This window comes from Sminthopsis crassicaudata, chromosome 3 (assembly GCF_048593235.1).
Source record: "Sminthopsis crassicaudata isolate SCR6 chromosome 3, ASM4859323v1, whole genome shotgun sequence".
NCBI lineage: Eukaryota > Metazoa > Chordata > Mammalia > Dasyuromorphia > Dasyuridae > Sminthopsis > Sminthopsis crassicaudata.
In genome coordinates this window covers 319576856-319596536 of record NC_133619.1, presented here as the reverse complement: position 1 = coordinate 319596536, position 19681 = coordinate 319576856, and the positions used below count along the sequence as shown (strand labels likewise).

At 33.5% G+C, this 19681-nt stretch overlaps 1 protein-coding gene across 1 annotated transcript in view; it reads right to left on the bottom strand.

The window, feature by feature from the left end:
* ATP6V1A (ATPase H+ transporting V1 subunit A) overlaps positions 1 to 19681 on the bottom strand; it is a 43423-nt gene that overhangs the window by 17576 nt on the left and 6166 nt on the right. Inside the window, exons 2-6 of the mRNA XM_074301219.1 lie at positions 6051 to 6145; positions 4090 to 4218; positions 1901 to 2115; positions 1484 to 1621; positions 498 to 649 (exon numbers count right to left, since the gene is read on the bottom strand). Coding sequence (XP_074157320.1) covers positions 498 to 649; positions 1484 to 1621; positions 1901 to 2115; positions 4090 to 4218; positions 6051 to 6132 — 716 coding nt within the window. The 5' untranslated portion in view covers positions 6133 to 6145. The remainder of the gene's footprint in view (positions 1 to 497; positions 650 to 1483; positions 1622 to 1900; positions 2116 to 4089; positions 4219 to 6050; positions 6146 to 19681) is intronic.

The following is a 19681-nucleotide window of genomic DNA, read 5'->3' as shown; positions in this document are numbered from 1 at the left end:
AAAGAATTGGAAAATGAGTAGAGGCCCATCAACTGGGGAATGACTGAATAAGTTCTGGTATATGAAGGTAATGAAATATCATTGTTCTATAAAAAAATGAATAACAAGCTGATTTTGGAAAGGCCTTAGAAAGATTTCCATGAACTGATGCTGAGTGAAATAAGCAGACCCAGGTATACATTGTACACAGTAACAGCAAGATTGTGTGATGATCAACTTTGAAAGACTTAGTTCTTCTCAATGGTTCAGTGATCCAAGGCAATCCCAAATAAACTTTGGATAGAAAAAGCCATCTGCATCCAGAAAATGAACTAGGGAGACTAAATGTAAACCAACACTATGTTTGTTTCTTTTTAAAATCTCTCCCATGGTTTCCCCTTTTGTTCCCATTTTTCTTTCCCAACATGATTGATGAAGCAATGTGCATTAAAAAACAACTAAAAACAAAAAACAAAAAACAAAAAACAACAACAAAAAAAAAACCCCAGTGTGCTTACGGGAAAAGGGCATCAAGGACTCGCTGGCCAGTTAATAAAGGGTGATTGGCAGGTAACTTCTCAGTGACAGGTCGGACTTGACGGACAGGCCACACTTGGATCATGGTGAACTTCTCTTTTATCCCCTCAAATTCAAGTTCCAATACAACATCCTGTAAGAGGACAACATTTGCTATGAAATTGAATGTTTCTTATTCTAATTGTAACAAAATGATAAATTGTAACTTTTTTTTTAAATTAATAATTTTTAATTTTATATATATATATTTTTTTATAATATTATCCCTTGTATTCATTTTTCCAAATTATCCCTCCCTCCCTCTATTCCCTCCCCCCGATGACAGGCAATCCCATACATTTTACATGTGTTACAATATAGTCTAGATACAATACATGTGTGTGAATATCATTTTCTTGTTGCACAATAAACTTTAGATTCCGAAGGTACATGTAACCTGGGCAGACAGATATTAGTGCTAACAATTTACATTCACTTCCCAGTGTTTCTTCTCTGGGTGTAGCTACCTCTGTCCATCATTGATCAACTGGATAAATTGTAACTTTTAAACTAAGGATGTGATATATCTCAACAAGAGAACCAAGAACAATTTGAACAATATTAAACTATAATTTTTTGGAAAATTTTCAGCCTTGTATATGTACTTGTATGCCATCATTACTTAGGTTTACAGATATAGACAAATGAGAAGAAAAAGATCTACTGGATTCCTATAGGAGCAGAACTTCAAAAAGGCATTTTAGGAGGGAAAAATGAACAAAAAATTTCTCCTGTTTCTTAAAAACAAAATAAAAATATATTTTGTAGCCCCCTTTCCAAGACCTACTCTGTTAAACAATTCTGATTAAAATAAAAATTACAAGAATTCTTTCCAAAGTTAAGTTTCACTTATTATTAATTGAAGCTAAAGACAAAGACAGTATCAGGATAAGAATTACATTGTCCAAAACGTTTGAAAGATACTTACTGAGGTATCATAGTTGCCAGGTGGAGCAATATATGTCACTGTCCCTCGGTTGCGGGGTGGCAGCATTAATTTGTGTTTGATGAGGGAGTTCTCATTCACCAATCCATAAATATCTCCACCAGTGATATGACTGCCAACCTAAGGAACATATAGTTGTTTTAAAACAAATGGCAATTAGTTCACCTCTACTGAAATAATTCTGTGGTCTTACTTGATTGTAAGTATGTTACTGCTAACCATTTTACTTAATATGACTGCTATATAAAACACAGAGAAATTCAAAAGATGCTTTGTAGTTTATTTGGGATTACATTATAATTATATGGAATTTTCCAGTGTCATTTCCTTCAGTCTAATCTCACTTTGATCATCTTTGCCAAAACATTAAAAAATCTTGGTCAACGAACCACAACATACCCGAAGGTTTTTAGAAGGTATAAATTCCCATTTGATATCCCTGCTAAGAGCAGATACATTGACTCCTCTGGGAATATAAATGCTTTGTGTTTGATGGCTGATGTCTGACAAAGGCCTCTGAATACCATCAAAAATGGCTCCCATTATACCAGGACCTAGCTCCACGGAGAGGGGTTTGCCAGTCCGGAGTACTGGATCACCAACAGATACACCAGCTGAAAACGATAAGCTAAGGAAAATTTGATATTTTAAAAGTTTTAATAGAAATAAAAGGACTACACATTGTGTACACATTCATATTAGGAAATGAAGAAGTACCATATTATAGCAGAAACAAAGCCATGAATGATGGGTACATACTTTAATATTTAATATTAGGGGCTGCAGTCAAGTCCAATTCTTAGCAATAAGTTCAAAACTCACAAATTAAAATTACATTTAAAAATCTTAAGAATTGAGAAATGACTTACATGAGAAAAGACAAAAAACACAGAAAAATGGAGCTAAGGAGGTAAAAAATTCAGAAAGTGAGTGAAAACCGATGAGAAAATTTACAAACTTTACAACTCCTAGTTTTATAGCTATTTCCTATAGTACATTTTCTGAATCACAATACTTTTGAGTTATAGTTTCCTAAAAATTTATTAATTGTTGACTATTTGCAAGGCTTTTTAATAAGTTTTTTTATAAGCCCAGTGCTTGTGCACTAGGGTTGCAAAGACAAAACAAATATAGTATACAAGCTGGGCCTTGCAAGAATAAATTTTTTTTTTTAAAGACAAGCAACTTTTAATAAATTTCTTACAAGCCTACCATATTTAGCAATTAATTGGATCCATGCCAAATTTTAAGAGAATGGATTCTGTGAATTGCTATGGTAGAAAGCCAGATTGCAAAGGGTTGTGGAATAGTAAGTGGTGAGGAAATGGTGACATCTCATTATGGAGTTAGAAGATGTAGAGAAACTGATAGTTAAATTTTTCATGTAACCAAACTATAGCAGGAAGTAGCACAGGATGAATGAGATTTTTCCACAGGTACTCAAATGTAAGGGAGAACAATCTCTTTCCCAAGATTTCTGTGAATGCTGTTTCTACAATTTGCTGCATACTCCTTTGGAGATGTGAGAATTACTGTCTTTAAGAACAGGCACGTTGATGAGGTACTGTCCCTAGTTCCACAAGACTGTCCTCCCCTCCCAACAGACTTTTTGTACTGTCATTGCCTCCCACCAGTCTCAATGTTGCTCCTCCAAACTGCTCCTTACTCCCATGCTACCAAGCTGCTCTCTCTACAATGCAATAAGTTCCAGGTGAAATTTAGTTAGTGATGACTAAAGGCAATGAGAAACATCATTTTACGGTGACTCTAACCTGAAGTGCTTATTATAGGTATACGCAGACCACCATTTACATAACAACATTAGGTGGCACAGTGGATAGAACATCATCCCTGAAGTCAGGAGGACCCGAGTTCAAATGTGGTCTCAGACACTTAACACTTCCTAGGACCAACCCCAATGGCCTCAGGGGGGAAAAAAAGATGAAAAAATTGAGACATGAAGAATCTGATAAAATCCTTCAAATTGAGTCAACATATCTTGATATGCAATTTAGCACTGTAAGAAAGCAATGCTAAACCACAATTCTTGTACAAATTCATGTAATCACATAAAATAATAAAGCAAAATTTGAAGTCATTTTTACAGTTAAATGCAAAAATAAGTAATAATTTCTTATCAAGCATTTCTTTCCTTTTTTTAATTTGAAAATTGCAAACATATATTTAGGTTGTTAAAATTATGATTCTCAAAGGTTATTATCATATATTATTAACATTCATTTGCTTGGCTTTTGGTTTGACGTAACAAAGTCATCATGTTACATCTAGTTTTAGTACACAACCTAAAACCAAAATTTTTTCATTTTAAGAAATATTTCTTACAAGTCTTTCTGGAGAAGAGTCATTATATTTCTATTAGTTTATTTTTCTTTTCCAATTCCCTCAACCTATTTTGTCACACATCAGAAGAGGGTTTTATTTGTGTTTACATTTGTGTATATTTTTAAATACCATGCTTCCGAGTCTATAAATTAAAATCTGAAAAACATATCTGTTGCTTCTGCCTTTGGTATAAAAATGTTAATATTGTGAAAAGGGCAATATTTTTCCATTAAGAAGAAGGATACAGGTTTCTTCATACACCTGGATAGTGGCCATATCACCTTCCAACCGAATAATCTCTCCAACCAGTTCACTATGGCCCACTCTTACCAGTTCATACATAGCTGCACCGGCCATGTTACAGGCAGTGACCACTGTAACAAAAAACAACTGTCATGTACTTTTATTTAAAATTAAAATATTTAAAGAGTACTTAAAAGTTATAATTAAAACTAAAGCTAAACATGATAAAAAAAACAAAATGAGAGGCTGCTTATTGTGATTTTGGGGTTGCTGGGGGAAGAAGGAAGGGATTTACTTTTTTCAGATGTAAACTGAAGTAAGTCTGCTAGTATTAGGCCTCCTATAATATTTGTTTAAAACTACATAACAGCAAATGTTCAAAGACAAATTATGGTAAAACCTAGGTTTAATATAAACATTTTAATTAACTGTTAGTGTAGAACATTGTCAGTTATAAAGTCACAGATGCTGGTAATCAGTCTAAAAAATAAGTGTGAAATCAAAAATTAAATATCAGCGTCTGGTAACCTGGACACTCATTACTATGAAACAGGGAGCATCTTTTTTTTTTTTTTTTTTTTTTTTAAACTATGAATCAAATCCCCAAATTTTAATAAAAAAAAAAAAAAAAAAAAAAAAAAAAAAAAAAAAAAGACTACATGAACATATGAACTTGTTAGTGTGTATGTTTCCAGGGATGGATGTGATTATACAAAAAAATTTAAATTCATTCAACAAAATCATCAAATTTATAAAAAATGAACTTAAAAAAAATTTAAAGCCAATGTTTCACCTGGTCAATAAACAAGGGAAAGGGGAGAGATGCTACCTTTTCCAGTTTAGCTCTAATATTGCCTATTATATATACATGGTACTGTTCCTAATAACTTCTATTTTTAGATGTAGCTAAGAAATGACAATTGATGGGCATCCACTCAGTTTCCAGTTTCTGGCCACTACAAAGAGGGCTGCCTTGGTGATATTTCTTTAGGCTTTTTATGGTGAAGTGAGAGGGTTTAAAGGAGCCAAATACATAGGATTTAGAATATTTAAAGCACTTACTTAGATCTTATGAAGAGAAAGTAATACAATCTTGGAACCTCCAAAAAGAAGAGAACATTTCTACCACATGTCAGAGATGAGTTTTCCTATACAAAATGGAAGGCTAGGAAGTCAACTTTGGAAAGAGCTGCCAAGTAATCCAATCTGAATGCAAAGAAATTAGAGGACCAAAAGAATCTTCTTATGGTTTTCATCTAGTTCTAAGGTAAATCTTCTCTAAGGATTGTTTTATTCTTTTTTTATCTGTATTCTTAGTACTTAGATCAGCAACTATAGAGAGAGTACCTAATAAATACTTATTGACTATCTATGTAAGACTTGTATAAGCTTCTTCCTTTCACTCTCTCTATTGGACATGGGTTACCACATAATCAGTTAATCTGAGAGACATCTGTTACCAGATGGAGGAAATAAAATGGATAGGGAAAAAAAAAAAGTTTTAAAATTTCTTTTATTTTAAAACTTCTCAAATTCACAGGGTCAATTGTTATGGTAATTTTGAAGGTCCAAATTTTTATTAAGCATCTATTACATGTAAAATTTTGTGAGGAAAAAAACAAAAAACAAAACAACCCTTGATTTCTACTCAGGAAAATTTCAACTTTGTTGTGAAGTAGAGACTTAAATGGGCAAATAAACTGTTAAGAAATTTAAAGAACAATTCAAGACAATTGAAAAAAGTCACATGAGCATATATAACTGATATAAAAGTTCTGAGGAAGGAGAGGTTACTGAAGGATAAGGTGGTCAGGGAACAACTGACAAAGTAAAGTTGAGCTGGTTCTTGAAAGACAGATGGAATTTGGATATATAAAGAGGATGCCAAATAGGCTTACCTGTGAGTGGCCTATATACTGATAAAAGAACAAACTCAACAATGAAATAAAGAAGCAATCCTTACCAGGTCCTGAGACTCCATACACATAGCCAAATACATTTTCTTGGTCTTCATCACGGATTTTGGGTAGTCGGGAAAAATCCATCTTGCTAATTTACCTATACAGAAACAAAGCAAAAATTCAAATAGGATTTAGAGTTGAAAGGTTCTGGGATACCACTCATTAAACTCATTTCATAGATGGAAAATTAAAGCTCACAGAAGTCACTTGGCCCAAGACCATCAGAGAAGTAAGGCTATAACATGGTAGTTCTGCCCAAAGAAATCTGTGTAAATTCTTATTCATAAAACCTCATAAGATACTTCAAGTTGACTGGCTGGGACCATGGCCTTATCACTTAAATACAAATTACCAGGCTCTTGTTGATTGACTAACAGTAGATACCAGGCCAAGCCCCACTTAGTTATAGTTTGGGCCTTGACTGGCTCAAAGTGAATCTAAGTAGCAATCATTGCTGTTTTGACCAGAAACCATAAAGGTTTTCCCCCTTTAAGATTGATTTTTTTTTTCTGGGCAAAAGGGGGCATTCTCTGCCTCATTTCTTAGATAGACTTCATCATTGGTTGGGCACTGCCTTAACCTGAGACCTGTTAAATAACTTAGCTTAAAAAGGCTAAGGTCTCCTACTACATATAGGACCATCTGCAGTTGTCCCAATCTATATTTTGCCACTGAACTCAATTTTGGAGGAGAAAGTGAGGCAAGTGACTTTGCACAGCTCTCCCTCACTTAAATCCAAATCACTTGAATGTCACAGTATCCCCTTTCCTCTTGGAAAACCAAGGACAAACAAGAGCCTCTGTGGGTAGGAGATACCCTACTGGGGACCCACCTGGAAATGACTAATTGGGCTACACAGCTCTTTTCTTTCTCTTCCCTTCTGTCTATACAGGCTATCCCACCCTTTATCTGTGGGTGCTCTGCCCAAAGGGATGCAAATTTTGATCAATGTGTAAATTAATTGTGCTTTTCTTTCCCCCTAATCTAGATATATTTCTCTATATGTCTCATTCTTCATTTAGTTCTTCAATTCTCTATTAATAGGTAGCCTGAATGTTGTTTCATCATGAGTCTTCTGGTTGGTCACTGATCCATCAGAGTTCTTAAAGTCTTTCAAAATTGTTGGCATTTTACAAACTCTTTTCCTGTTTCTCTTCACTTCACTCAATTGTTCTCATTTTCTTCATCTGTCCTCTGAGAGTACAGTACCATTCTATCACATTTATATTCCATAACTTGTTCAGTCATTCTTCAATTAATAGGCAGACTCTCAATTTGCAATGGAAAGAGAGCTTTAAACTTGTTTGAACAATCTTAGTATGCTATGTTTAGGACTAATCCTTTTTAAATCTATTTTATTCTTTCTTTTTTTGATCCTATTTAATGTAAAATGTATTTCTGCATGTTAACAATGTATGTTTTATATTCTTCCTTCCTTTGACTACTTGAGATAAAGAGTGAGATGCTATTCTCTTTATCTTCATTCTCCTTGTTCCATTATAATTTTGATCAGTTATTTTTTTACCCTGAGTTAATCACTCCATCCCATCTCATCATACCATCTAAACTTGATACTATGAGGTTACACAATCACAATACATAGCTTTAAAATTCCCTTGGGCCATAACCTCCTGTTCTGTTCTAACTCTGATAACCCTACAGCAAATAGACCCTGTGCCCTCCCATGCTTTCCTAAGCCATCACCCCTGGCCAGGCCTCATTTTACTCCTTTCATAATCCTGTATTTTAAGGTAGCCAGTTAGCCATTTCAGCTATACACTGTCCTTCCACCTTCAAATCTCTCACCTTACTGTTTTATTCCTTTCTAAATTTCCACATGAGATTAATCCCACTATATGCTTTCTCTAACATATTTCATACCTTATTCTCTCCTTTGTTCTGCTCTCCAAAAGATACAGTGGCACATCTCCTGCAACACCAATTCTTCTAACTGTAACTTAACCTTTAAGCATCTCAATGATGAACTTACCCCTTTGGGTCTATGATTTCCCATCTCTTTTTTCTCTATTTACTGGTTCTTTTTCTATTGTTTACCACCCTTCCCACATCTTCTCACCACTGCTTAAAAAAACATTTAATAACCAATTATCTGTATTAATAAATCTAATGGCCCTTTATCAATATTCGTGATCTCTCTGTAAATTTTTCCACCTCTTTATCTTAGACATTTAGGATATGGCACCAGTTTTCCTTAGTCACATAATAATAATAGTAACTGGCTAGAATTTTTATGAACAATTCTTAATTTGATCTTCACAAAAACCCTGAAATTTTTATCATCTGGCTATTATTATCTATTATTATCCCCATTTTATAATTGAGGGTAAACATTCCTCACCTCAGATCTAAAAGTATTGTATATACCCCAGGGCTCCATTCTAGGTCTTCACTTTACTCCAGATGATCTGATGAGATGTCATAGTATAAAATGCACACCCCCTAACACTTATGTTTCTTCTGGTCTTCATTTTCATAACTCAAACTACCAACTAGCTATCTCTAACTCTATGCTGCATATACATTTCAAAATCAATAGGTCCAAAAGAAATTCATTATCTTTCCCCCTAATTGTATCTCGCCTAAGTACTTCTATTCTATTCAAGACACTACCATTTTTGTCACCCAGATTCAAAAACTCAACTATCCTTATTTTTATTTGCCCTCCCCTTCCCTCACCAGTTATCAAGTCTTGTCTATTCTATCTCATCATCTTTCATAAATATTCTTTTCCATTCTACTTATACCACAAACCCAGTATTTCAGAACTCATCATTTTTTCAGGATCACATGGCACGTTCACAAAATTGATCACATCACTAGGGTTCAAGTCTTTGAATTATTAACTAAAACTATTAGCAAGTCATCCTTTTAACTTATTTGCTTTCATCTTCTCTTAGGGGAGTCATCCAATTTTTGGCCTTACTTCCTTCTCTAAATTCAATAATGTGGCTTGCCAATTAGCTGGGAAGTTAGGGTATAGAAGAGAGAAAGAGGGATCACAAGGATCACATTCCTTTTCCTTATTCCCAGGCTTCCCTATATAGCTGTAGCCTTATTTCAGGGAAAAAATGGCTAGTTTCATGGTAATTCCCCATGAATCCCTCAAACAAAAGGATGGGGGAAAAAAAATCCATCTACACAATTTGTTTCTTTCTTGATTGTTCAAGTTGCTGCTCTTGACTCACACTTACATATATGTGACAATTCACAAAACAATCTTCAATTTTATTTATTCGGGGGATCATTTAGTTTCAGGGTTTAACCTACTTCCTGACAACATGGGACCTTAGAAAAACAAATAAGCAATTCCCAGATCACTGGTGATATTCTGGCTAATCCAGATGATGACATGACAAAAGAAAAGAGAAAGATTAAATTCAGAATTTGTATGCTGCTAATAATAAGGCTTCAAAATAATCAATAACACTGAAAAATCTATATAGAACACTTATGTGCTGATTTTATACAATAGGAACAATTTTGAAATATCTCATTAAAATCTATTCTGAATCAATTTACTCAATATTATCAAGTATTTCAATTAAGTGATATCAAGTAGGTACTTATTATGTGCCAAAGGGGAAGGAGGAAAAAAGAAAGGCAACATTCACATAACCAGCATAAAGAAATAAATACCAGATACTTTCAGCAGGGAGGGAGAACAGAGAAAGGTACTAGCAGCTATAGTATCCTCAGACACTAGCTTTGTCCCTTAAAGCTCTAATTGCCTCCGTTTCCTCAAGTATATTTGTAATGCACTTAGCATGGCTTCTGGTGTGTATGCACGTATACATGTATGGTACTGAATAACTTCTATTTGATAGGCAAAAGTTGTTATCTCTTTGAAACCTCTGCTCTAATAAGCAGCAAAATGCTTGTTTAGGAGAAAAAAAATTCAGTTTTAAAAAACAAACAAAACCCAACAACAAAAATCAACCTATATTCCAATTAGTCCAATTATTTTCAATAGTGTTATTTTCCCCTTCAGAAAATGTAAAAACCCTGATGCTGAATTTTGTGGGCCTCTAGTTTGAAGCCTGTAGACCAGAGGACCTTTCTCATGCTAAATCTATAAAGTAGGTGAAGAAAAACAGGATGTATCATCAGTACCTCATGACTAGAGACAGACAGAAACTGCAAGTCATTCAGATAGTTAATTTCCGAACTCTGAACTTCCTTTTTTTAATAACTATAAAAATTCTGAGTACATATGTGTTTAGTGATTTAAAATATAAATATATATATTTCAGTTCAAAGTTGAAAGTTACTCAGGGAAATATATTTATAGAAAATAAATGAATAATGGTACTTTATCACAAATAGCTCAAAATGCTTTTTAGATATCTAAAATTCTTGGGAGGTAAAGAAGCAGTAGGATGTATTTTACAGAAACCTTAGACTAGAAATGTGAGCTGCCAAGGATCACTTAAATGATTAAAAACTGTCTACAGAGAAATTCAAATTGGACTCCGGTTAGGAGACTTAGGTTAAGACTGTGCTTGTTTTATTTCCCTTTGTATTATCTTGATTTGTAGTCTCTATAATTTTCCTTTTTATGTATTTTTAAGGCTTTAATTTTGCTTTTTTTAAATTCTGTAACTGCAAGTGCTATTGTCACCATGAGGAGTATAACTGATTCAATAATGTTTGCCTTGGGAATATATGCACATTTATATATAGACTGATATATATATATGTCTTATTCTCTTGTTAGAATCTTTGTGTACTAAAAGTTAATTAACTCTCTTTTATGGAATCTAAATATACGACTTGAATTATTATTTAACATATAGAATACCAAGGTGTGAAGAGAGAGGAGAAATCATAAGCACTTTAGTCTTTGATACTACCATGAAACAATAATCTAAAGCCAGTCTTTGTCCATATCCCAGATACTTTAAGACAATGGTGTTAAAATCCAGGCATGTAGACTTAGAAAACAATAAAATAACATTATCTCCACTGTATTGAATTTTTATCTATTTTGTTTAAACATTTATACAACACATTGTAATCTGCATCAGGCCACACTCACTAAGTTACAGTGAGTACCCCCTTATTTGTAGGCTACTTAGATTCTTTATCATAGTATCATCTTACCCCCTACCCCCACATTCTTGGTAAAATTATGTTTAAAAAACGTTTCGTACAATCTTTCAAGACTATGACCAAACATTTATTGTGTTAAGTTATGGATGATGCTAGCTGAGGTAAAGACTACTCTCTATACTTAAGTGAATTTATTAAGTCTACTATGGGCCAGGAACCACATCATGAATTGGGATACACATTTTTAAAAAAAGTAACAAACAAGTTCTATTCTCAGGAGCTCGACAATTTAACAAGTTATAAAGATTTGTTTATTTTTAAAATAGCTTTTTATTTTTCAAAATACAGCAAAGATAGTTTTTAACATTCACCCTTATAAAACTTTGTGTTCCAAATTTCTCCCTTCCTAACCTCTCCCACAGCCTAAATAAATAGCAAGTAATTTGACATAAATTAAACACATGGAATTCTGAGATGACTTATTTTTGAGGATTATCAATTATCTAAAAATCTGATTTAGAACAATGCTGACATTTACCCTTAATGAATGTTTTAAAGAAAATAGATTTTAATTTTCTACAATACTAACACACACTCTCTACTTTTATTGCCTGTCCTAAATACAGGATAAAGAGGGGAGGAAAGAAAGTAGAACTGGATCTGTGATTTTACTGATAAAAAATAAATTCCTGATGAAGCTTCCTCTACCACAATACTGGACTCTACAACTCAGAACCTTCTGAGTTTCTGTTACCTGGAGCACTGAGAGCTTGAAGTGATATGTCCAGAGTTCTACAAATAATATGTCTTAAAAGAGAACTTGAATTCAAATTTTTTCCCCTCTAGCTTCTTAGGCTCTGTCTCTTTATGGCACACAATTCCAAATCCAACTATTCTCATATTCTGTACTTGAAAGCCTATTAATATTTTCTTTACACTTAGCTTTTTTCTTTGGGAATATCAAAGAAAGTAGACTGGACTGAATTTGTAAAATCTTGGAGTGATTTTAATGATCCTTGCATCAAAAAATATCTCTTAAATGCAAATATTGTCCAAGTGATGTTATAATTAAATCAGGGCTGTGTCAATGGTGGCTCAAAGTGGCCTGCGGAATATTTCCAGGAACAATCTGTGGAGCAGTCAGTAGTCTAATAGATATCAAAGAGGAAACATATCATTGCCAGTCACATGAAGAGAAGGCTGCTTCCAAATAAGGAGTGAACTGGCCCAAGGCCCCAGTCTCTCCCTTCACCCCTAAAAAAAAAAAAAAAAAAAAAAAAAAAGTTTCTCTGACAGAAAAGATTTTGTTTCTTAAAGTAGACTGCTTCAATTTTTACCAAAAGATAAAGGGTAATGTCAAATAGATCGGTACTTATCATGATAGATCATACAGAATACATTTGTAGAAAGATAAAGACTTTTCCAATACTAATAAAAATGCCAAAAAATCAAACTTCTCCTCAAAAAATGCAATTCTCAAGTGGGGAAAGAGAAATGAATCAGGAAATTCATGGGTTAAATATTACCTTTGAGACAGCTATATATTTGAGAGGCATAGCCAATCAATTTAAGAGAATTTTTTTTTAATTGTAAAAGGATATTTAGCAAGGAAACTAAAGGACAATACAAAAAAAGGATTCTATCCAAAAAATCCTGTATATCTCAATGCAAGCAGAAACTCCTGAGTCTTAAGATCTTTAGCTGTAGATTTCACTAAATTAACAGAAACTATTAATTACCACTATACGTTTTTTAAACAAAATCATTTCATCAGACTAAATTAATGTTTACTGGGCTTCCATAGGGTGCATGGTAAACAGTAATCTACAAAAAATTATGTAGAAGTACAGCTATTACCCTTAAACTCTTAATTTTGCAAATGCTTTTTAAAGAAGCTTGAAATCATGTATTAAATAATTTTGATTTCCCTTTCTCCTATATATATGCATATATATACATATATATATATATATATATATTTCTATTGGAAACTATGCTTAATACTTAATTTGAGGGAAAAAAAACTTATAATGCAATTTTTAAAGTTTATTGAAATTTTACTCATTCTAAACCTTCACATTTCCTCATGTGAATCCTGTCATATGATTAGGAATCATGTGACCCAAGCCAAACTTGTGCAACAGTTTGCCCCAAGGTCAAGAAACCACTTCTCAATGGCTTACCAGAACCACCAACTTTAAAAAAAAAAAAAAAAAAAAAATCTTGTATTTATATTTCAGTTTCTTTTGGCTTTTAAAATGTTAATATCCCACTAATCTAAGCTTGTATTTACTATACAAAACAAAGTAGAGAATCCACATAATTACCTGGATGATCTTTTTAAAAAACCCACCAGCTTGAAATAACCAAATAACTGCAAAAGTGTCTAATTTTATATATTTAAGCATGTGGCCAGACCGATTTTGGAGTATAAAAGAAAGATCTGTGTTTGTCTTGCTACTAATAAATTATTCAATCAACAAATATTTACTGTTAAAATACTATGCCAGAGGGTGATTATAAATGAATACAATATAAATAAATATAAATACAATAAATGAAATAATAATCTACTATGTCAGAGGGTGATTATAAATGAATACAATATAAATAAATATAAATACAATAAATGAAATAATATTTTACTTGACAAAAATTTCTAAGCTGGAGATAAAATTGACAAAGGTGAGGTAAATCACTTCATTTCCCAGGAAAATGATTTTTTAAAGTCAAGTTACAAAAGAATTTTCAAACTATAGGTCTAGAGTTAAAAAAACAAAATCCATATAGTTTATGAATTTATCATTCTTTGACCATTCTCAAAAATGGTTTTCAGAGAATTTAATCTAATTCCTCATCTTTTTTACCTGAGGAAAATGAAATCCAGTGAGGAAGTATTACTTGTATAATGTGTGAATTACTGGCAGAATCAGCACAAATTCTAAATATACACTCCAAAGCCTTTTCTTTAATCATTCACATTGGCATTAAATTCTCTCAGAATCTGTCATATCAGAGGATCGCTATAGAGATTTACTTTGATTTCAGCAAGCTAGATAAAAAAACTATACTATTCTTGTAAAGAAGATAGACAGATAATGCCTAGATAATAATACAATTAGATAGATTCAAAACTGATTGGTTCGTCTCATTTGTTCTTAATGCTTCAAGGTTACCTCTATTGAAAAGTTCCAGCTGTATGTTCCAGGATCTAAACTGGTTAACATTTACCAATATCCAAAGAGATAATACACAGGGTGACTACTCAACAAATCTGCAGATGTACACAATGCTGGGAACAGCTAATACACAGAAAGACATACCTAGGATCCAAAAGAATCTAAGTAGCTTAGAACACTCTGTTGATCCTAATAAAATGTAAAGTCTTACACGTGGCTAAAAACAAATAAATAAATAAAAAAATCACAAGTATAGGATGGATATGGAATTGTTAGTTTCTCAGAAAAAGATCTGAGAGTTTCTAATGTACACAAATCAATTTAGCAATGTGATGTCACAACCAAAAACCCTGTTTAGGTATTCACTGGCATAGTTTCCAGGAATAGAGAAGTGATGCTCCCTTTGCATCTTGCCCTGGGTCAGACTCTATAGCAAGTATTATATTCCGTTCTGGGAAGCACAATTTTAAGGAAAATAATGAGGTACAGTGTGCATATAGAGGAGAGCAGCCATGACAGAGAAGTATTTACCTTGGATCAGAATTATGGGGAGAGAAGATGTGTTAATAAAAATAGTTATCACAAAGAAGTAGGAATTTGATTCATACTGTCCATACTGGGCAGAACTACAAGTTAATGGTTGGAAGTTGGGGCAAATTTCACCTTCATGCCAAGGAAAATTTCTTTACAATTAGAGTTAAATGCTATTATCAGATGGTAGCTGGTCCCTCCTTCTAGCTGAGTAGCACAATGCACACAATGCTGAACCAGGAATCAGGCAGACTTTAATTCAAATCATGCTTCAGATATGTTTAGCTATGTGACCAGGGGCTAACTCCCCATAACTCTTAAGTACTTCACTTTCTTCATCAGTAAAATGGGAATACAGTACCTAGGCTCCTAGCATAGAGGAAAGGATAAAATGATCCTATGACTAAGTAAACAGCAAATCTTAAATCATAAAGATGATGATTAATCTTTGGAATCTCCCTTAAGGCTTTCAATGGGAATAGCACACAAGTCACTTAGCAAATGCTTCCCCTCCCCAGGCAATTAGGGTTAAGTGACTTGCTCAGGATCATACAGCTAGGAAGTATTAAATGTCTGAGGCTGGATTTGAACTCAGGTCCTCCTGATTTCAGGACTAGCATTCTATCTACTGCATTATCTAGCTGCCCCTTTAGCAAATGCTTTTTGAGTGAACGGTATCTTATTGTCTAATAAATTAATTTATATATTATTTAATAAACTTATTGCTTGTGCTATTCTTTTAGCAATCTGAAACAGCAAAGAATTAGATTTGAAGGAGCTTTGAAGATATCTAATCTAAGAGTTCTTTAACTAGGGCTCCATGAACTTAATTAAAATATTGTTAATAATTATACTTCAACAAATGTTTCCTTTATAAATTCTAAGTATTTAATGCAACGAAAGATTATATATATCCCCCCCCCCCCCCCAGAGAGTTCCCATAGTATTCATCTGACTGCCTTGGGCCACAAAAAAGCTTAAGAATCTTTGCTCTAATTTGGAACTATGCTCAAAGTTATCAAACTGCGCATACCCTTTGATCCAGCAGTGTTACTATTGGGCTTATATCTCAAAGAGATCTTAAAAGAGGGAAAGGGACCCATATATGCAAAATTGCTTGTGGCAGCCCTTTTTGTAGTAGCAAGAAACTAGAAACTGAATGAATGCCCATCAATTGGAGAATGGCTGAATAAATTATGGTATATGAATGTTATGGGATATTATTGTTCTGTAACAAAACAACCAGCAGGATGATGTCAGAGAGGCCTAGAGAGACCTATATGAACTGATGCTAAGTGAAATGAGCAGAACCAGGACATCATTATACACAGCAACAAGATGTTACGATGGTCAATTCTGATGGACGGGGCTCTCTTCAACAATGAGATGATTCAAACCAGTTCCAATTGTTCAGTAATGAAGAGAGCCATCTACACTCAGAGAGTATGGGAACTCAGTGTGGCCCACAACATAGCATTTTCACTTTCTATTATTGTTTGCTTGCATTTTTTTATTTCCTTCTGTTTTTTTTTTCTTTCTAAATCCGATTTTTCTTGTGCAAGATAACTATGTAAATATGTATACATGTTGGATTTAACATATATTCTAACCTATTTAACATGTATTAGACTCTCTGCCATATAGGGGAAGGAGGGGAAAATCTGGAACAGAAGGTTTTGCAAGGATCAATGTTGAAAAATTACCCATATACATGTAGGAAATAGTGTCTGTTACCTTGTAGCACTATTTATGTGTCTGTTTCCCCAGACTAAATTTTATAACTTAATCTATGTTTCATAATTATAATAATAGCATTTATAGAAGATCAACAGTGTCTGGCACCACACTAAAGGCTTTACAAATAGCTTATCTGATCTTCACAACAACTCTAGGAGATGCTATTCTTATTTTAGAGTTGGAGAAACTGAGGTGGACCACAGTTAAATGTCTCACCCATGATCATGCAGCCAGTCTTAAGTCAGATTTAACTAGGTCTAGAGCTCTCACACTTTGTAACTACCAGGCACTGTGCAATCTACACTCTGAAAAGCCAGTGAAAACTAGTGAAGGACATGTGATAGGGACAGTGATTTGGCCTAATTAGCTATCTTTTCAGTCTTCTCTCCAACAAGACAGTAAGCTCCATAATGCAAAAAAAAAGGCTTTCTTATTCTACTCTACTCTGTAGCTCCTAACATAGTTGTCTAAGTTATCTAAGTTAAAGGAACTTAAGAAACAGACATTGATGTGATATTCCAAATTAATTAAATGAGATGTATCAATATGGAGGACTAAAACTGGAATTTCTTTAGTAACAGGGAGCTTAATCCAAAGAGAAAATGCCCTCACTTAAAGAATGTCCACCTCTTCCCTACAACTTGGAATCTCAAGGAGAAAGGCAAAATTATAAGGTCATTATGTATCAGGGGCAACTCCCGGCACTTATTTGCCTCTCAATAGGCAGTGTTTAAATTTTTTATGTAATTTTACATTATTTGTTGGGAAAAAAAAAAAGATTTGAAATTTAACAAACATTATTCAACATTCCCAATTAATCTGTATTCTCATCAATGGAACGATTATCTTTTATAAATGGAAAAATTAGAGCAAGTTGGAAAGGCTTAGTTGGAAAGTTTAGTGCTAGAAGAAGCCTTGGAGGCTATTGAGACTAAGCCCTGAATTCATAGATAAGGAGATGAAGCAGACAGGGTCCAAAGACTTCTGAGGTCACACAGTTAATGACAATTTGAAAGAAGAATCAAACAAGGTCTATCTCCTTTGCCTTTGGAGGCAAAGATAGTGCCTTTATCAATAGTGATCTCCAACTGCCTCTGGGTACCTCAGTTTCTTCCTGTGTAAAAAATCAGTTCAAAATTCTTTTTTGACTTGGACATTTTCTAATTCTCAATGCATGGCACCTGTTAAAGAGAAGGTTGCTGTAGCCAAAATACTTCTTGGGGACATGAAGCAGAATTGTAGTTAGAAAAATGAAGAGAATTTGGAGACAGAGGAAAAGAAAGAAGACATTTGAGACACATAGAATTAGGAAATCAATAGCATGGGCCTACAGTCTGGACATGGGACAAGTGAATAAAGCAGGTCATTGGGAAAGATGCTACGTGTTGGAAAATATAAGCGAGTAGCACTAGATCAATTTTCTGGGAGTAAATTACAGTCTGGAAATCTAGGAAATCAAATGCCTGGTACAATTAAAAGAATGCTAGATTCGCTGCCTTTTGCTACCTGTGTGTCTCTTATTTCATGTATAAAATGGGTATAATACTTGTACAAACCTGATTAGGATGTTTTGAGGATCAAACGAGATACTATACAAAAGCATTTTGTCACCTTTAAAAGACCACACCAAATGCCAGCTATTATTTTAGAAATCCTGGAAGAGGAGTGATATGATGAAAGTGATACATAGGGAAAATTAGTCTGATAGCTGCATATTGATTTCATAAAAGTTATGACTATAAAATAATAAGACTGTGGTCATTTTAAAACATTTAAAATGTGAATAATTTATATCAATAAAAGTTCAAGTTCTCATAACATAAATGTAATAGGTTATTCTTGGGGAACGAAGACTTTTAAAAGATAGTTCCTGCCTTTAAGGAGCTTATACTTTCTTGAGGATGGTGGTAGAGTCCTAACATAAAAACATAATATAAAGCTGAGAGACCAAAGAGAGGCAAAAACATAGATTCAAATACAAAATTCAAATACAGAGAAAAATCTGGGAAAAATCTAGGCCACATGAAGTAGTCTAGATGTACTTGCAATATTTATTTTAATACTATTCATCAAAGTTAGCTTATTGTGAAAAAGGGATATTCCTAAGGCTAAAGAGTAATTTTGAAATATTCCATTATTAGGAATGAATATGTCCAAGCTAGGAAATAAATTCTACATAGAAAAAAATTTTCAACACATACACTGCAGTAGTTACTTACCATTTCAAAGCATTTATAGAAAAGATTAGAGATTATTAATCATACTTTATATGACCATAATTTTGCCAATGAATGGTAGATTTTATTACTATGAAAATATATACTATACTCTGCCTCTGTGTCCAGAAATTCTGAATACATACATACAAATATGTATCCACACATATGTCTTGAGTATATCAGGATCCAATGTATAGCTGGGAGAAATCTTAAAGCTGTAAAACTGCTGGGTTAAAAAGTAATGAAGAAATGTTTAACAAAATAAATAACAATGGAGATGTGCTAAGCTCATCTGCCTAGATCAGCTGAATCCAAACCTAGCTTCCTTTCCCTAGTCCCTTATAGAAAGCTGGAGTGTTCTTATCTGATAGATTTTTAAATTGCTCAGTTTCAAGAAAGACTCAATTTAGGTGCCAATTTTTACACAACGCCTTTTCTGAGGCTCAGTTGTCAGGATCCCCTCTCCAATATATTATTTTAATCTATTATTATTTATTTCCTTATCTTACTATAAAGACCTTAAGAGCTGGTTGTTCCCTTCCCCCCCCCCTTTTTTTTTGCCTACCAGAGTAGATAGATGCTTAATAAATGTTTGTTGAAAATGTACCAACATTAAAGAGAATAGTAACAAAATCACTCTTTTACTAGAATAAATTACTAACACTTTCCTCAGGAGTACAGTGAAACACAAACATGTGACAGTTCAAACTAACATTTGATCTAAATTCAACAGTTTTCTAACCCTCTCTCTTTCCCCCAATCCCCAAAAAACTCATCCCTTTTCAGGAAATGGAAAAATCTACTTGGGTTCAAGTAGTTCATTTTTCTCATGTGTCTAACTCATATGGTGGTTTTGAGGATAAAAAGGTTTTAAAAAACATATCAATATACATATGA